The sequence below is a fragment of the Nicotiana sylvestris genome, chromosome 3, assembly GCF_000393655.2.
Source record: "Nicotiana sylvestris chromosome 3, ASM39365v2, whole genome shotgun sequence".
In the NCBI taxonomy this organism is placed as follows: Eukaryota; Viridiplantae; Streptophyta; class Magnoliopsida; order Solanales; family Solanaceae; genus Nicotiana; species Nicotiana sylvestris.
This window is the reverse complement of record NC_091059.1, coordinates 45,062,904-45,065,591: the sequence shown is the minus strand read 5'-3', so window position 1 is coordinate 45,065,591 and position 2,688 is coordinate 45,062,904. Positions and strand designations below refer to the sequence as shown.

The 2,688-nt window shown below is 32.8% G+C and overlaps 1 protein-coding gene across 1 annotated transcript; it reads left to right on the top strand.

Annotated features, from left to right (window-relative positions):
- The first annotated feature begins 347 nt into the window (after window positions 1-347).
- Window positions 348-2,388, top strand: LOC138886861 (protein CASPARIAN STRIP INTEGRITY FACTOR 1-like). Its single transcript, XM_070168549.1, has 3 exons — window positions 348-578; window positions 1,387-1,445; window positions 2,007-2,388. Exons 1-3 carry the CDS (start codon window positions 497-499, stop codon window positions 2,148-2,150), a joined length of 285 nt encoding a protein of 94 aa, XP_070024650.1. The 5' UTR covers window positions 348-496; the 3' UTR covers window positions 2,151-2,388.
- The last annotated feature ends 300 nt before the right edge of the window (window positions 2,389-2,688 follow it).

The following is a 2,688-nucleotide window of genomic DNA, read 5'->3' as shown; positions in this document are numbered from 1 at the left end:
TATCTATACGAGTGTGTGCGTGGAGATGTAGAAAATATGACGTGGAGGCAGAATTTTGGATGTGATCTTGAGGGGCAATTTGCAAGGAGATGTCGAAAATATAAAAATAAGCTTGCGTGCTAAAAACAAAGGGTGCATAGTGAAACTTATTGTTAGGGATCATTTTAGTTAATTAAGTAGTAGTATATGGAATCCACTATGACTAACTACTCTTTAGACTTGGTGCCCCAACAAAAGAAAAGTGGCGTCTCTCAACTTTCCATGATTTAGTTATATAAAACCATAAAGCATAAGGATTGAATTCTTTACAGTAAAATATTAGTAATCATTTATCTCTAAGCTTGCCACTCTACTTTAAAGCAAATACACATAATTTGAATGTTCTCTAGTGCAATAGAGAGAGAGAGAGAGTTAGGAGCGAAGGTATCATTGCTTCTATGATCATTTCGAAGAAACAGAAAGAGAGACAGATTAATAATTTTCTGAACAACACATAATGGATGGTCTCATGCTACTCAAGAAAATTGGTCTCTTCTTCCTTCTCATATCTACTTCTCTCTTGTCAACTTCATTTGCAGGTAGGTTTATTGAGTTAATTAAACGCGTCCAACATATATTGGACTCTTGATTCCTCTTGTAGTTGTACAGTAACATTTTTGGTTGTCCCCTCTCTATATATATATATTCAGTCGAATGACTTCTTACCTATTCTTATCGAGAAAAATTGTAGTTCCAGAAATAACATACTCCCTCTGTCCCAACATATCAACTTAATAATTTTGTTTCCATCGAGACCTTCGTGTTACATGGAGAATAACTCTTTTCAAAGAAATAACATACTCCCTTTGGTCTATTTTGTGTGACGCATTTACTATTTGCAGACAGTGTTTTTTTGCAACGACTCCCGGTGCAACAAGCAAATATGTTTTAAATATTTTAAAGTGCAAGCTATATGACTTATATACCTTTTATGTAGTTTCTAAATATGTAAAATTTATTTCAATTTTTTTTAAAAATTCTATGTCTTAATTCACACCGGTCCAAGTACTCTGAACGTATGCCACATAAAGGGGAACGGAAAAAGCCAAAGAAACAGCACTGCATGCATAATCAACTTTGGTTGTGTAAATCGTAGTTTTAAGAAATAATATTGGTTTTGTATTTAGGTCTATATATACCATCCCAAGCAGAAGGAACTAGGCTTAATTCTTTGGAATTGTCAGATTAATTTCGTCTTTAGTGAGTTAAATTAATTATTCTTTGGTATTTAGGTCATTTTCACAAGCTGTCTGACAATCAGCCTTTTTTTTTTTTATATTATCTAAAGCAGGCAAAGTTAGTCTATCGCGCTTTTTATACAAGTTCTTGTTTTCAACTATGATGCAGGTCGACAGTCAAGGTTTGTAAGCAACTCTGAGAAAGAAGAGCTGGGTGGAACTCATAAGGTTTGCTTTTGCTGTTGGTTTACTTATTTTGGATTGTCAATTGATGAGTAAAGCAACAAAATCTGAGGAGTAATAAGCAAGAAATGAAGTTTAATCTCTTTGAGTCCTTCATGATTTAGCATAAATTGATTATTCATTGACAGTATATAGCCACGGAAAAGAGATTCGCAGTTGACCATTCATAATAATTGGAATAAATTGCTCCCTCTGTCCCATTTTACTTTACGACTAGGTACGGAGTTTACGAAAAAAAGAAAGAAAGAATTTTTGTGAAACGTGTGCTCTAAAATAAACTATATATATTTGTATGATTATAAATCATTTCATTAAGAAAAAAAATAGGAAGTTTAAAGTTCCAACTATTTTTAAATATAGAAAGGTATCGCTCTTTTTTTTTAAAAAAAAATAACTAAAAATAAAAGTGTACTATATAAATTGGGATAAATGGAATAATAACATGAAAAATAAGGCATAATGATTGAAATAGTCTAATCTTTTTTATACTATCATTATATAAAAGTGAAATACTATTCTAATATATATAATACTAATTCATGACAGGAAGTGTCAGTAGGAGAGCAATTACACGATGAGGAGATGAGTGAAATCCATGAAAGGCTTCTTAAGGCAAACACAAAGGATTATGGGAGATATGATCCAGCACCTGCCCTTTCTAAGCCTCGTTTCAAGCTCATACCCAACTGATCTATGTGATTTCGAAACGATTATATGAATCGGGAATATATTTGACTAAGTCTCCAGACCATTTTAGGGTTTGTGAACCGCTAGTACCAGTTAAATTATGAACCCTAGTGCTATGTCTTAATATATGTTTGCAGCTGTAATATACTATCCTTTTATGTTTATATCTTTTCTATGAACTGGATGTTTGTACGTCTGTAGTATTCTCTGTATGATTATATGAAAAAATAAAACTTTTATATGTTCTTGCTTTGTGCGCCACCTAAAATTAGTTTCATGAATACTCAGTATTCCATTTAGCCAGTGTTTTCACATAAAGAAAAAAATACAGTAAGTTATAGCAATCTGTCAGCATCATTTTCTGGCAATTCATTGGAAGAATGACATTGTGCAACCGCTGTAAGAATAATAGCCAAAACAAGGGGTATTTGCATCTATACTCGCTTTTTGTGTTACGTTTTAACTTGTGTCCGCTTTGCAAAAAAAAATTGCAAGCGTACCTATTTTTTCGCACAACTTCAGCATACGGGGCTCAAGTAGC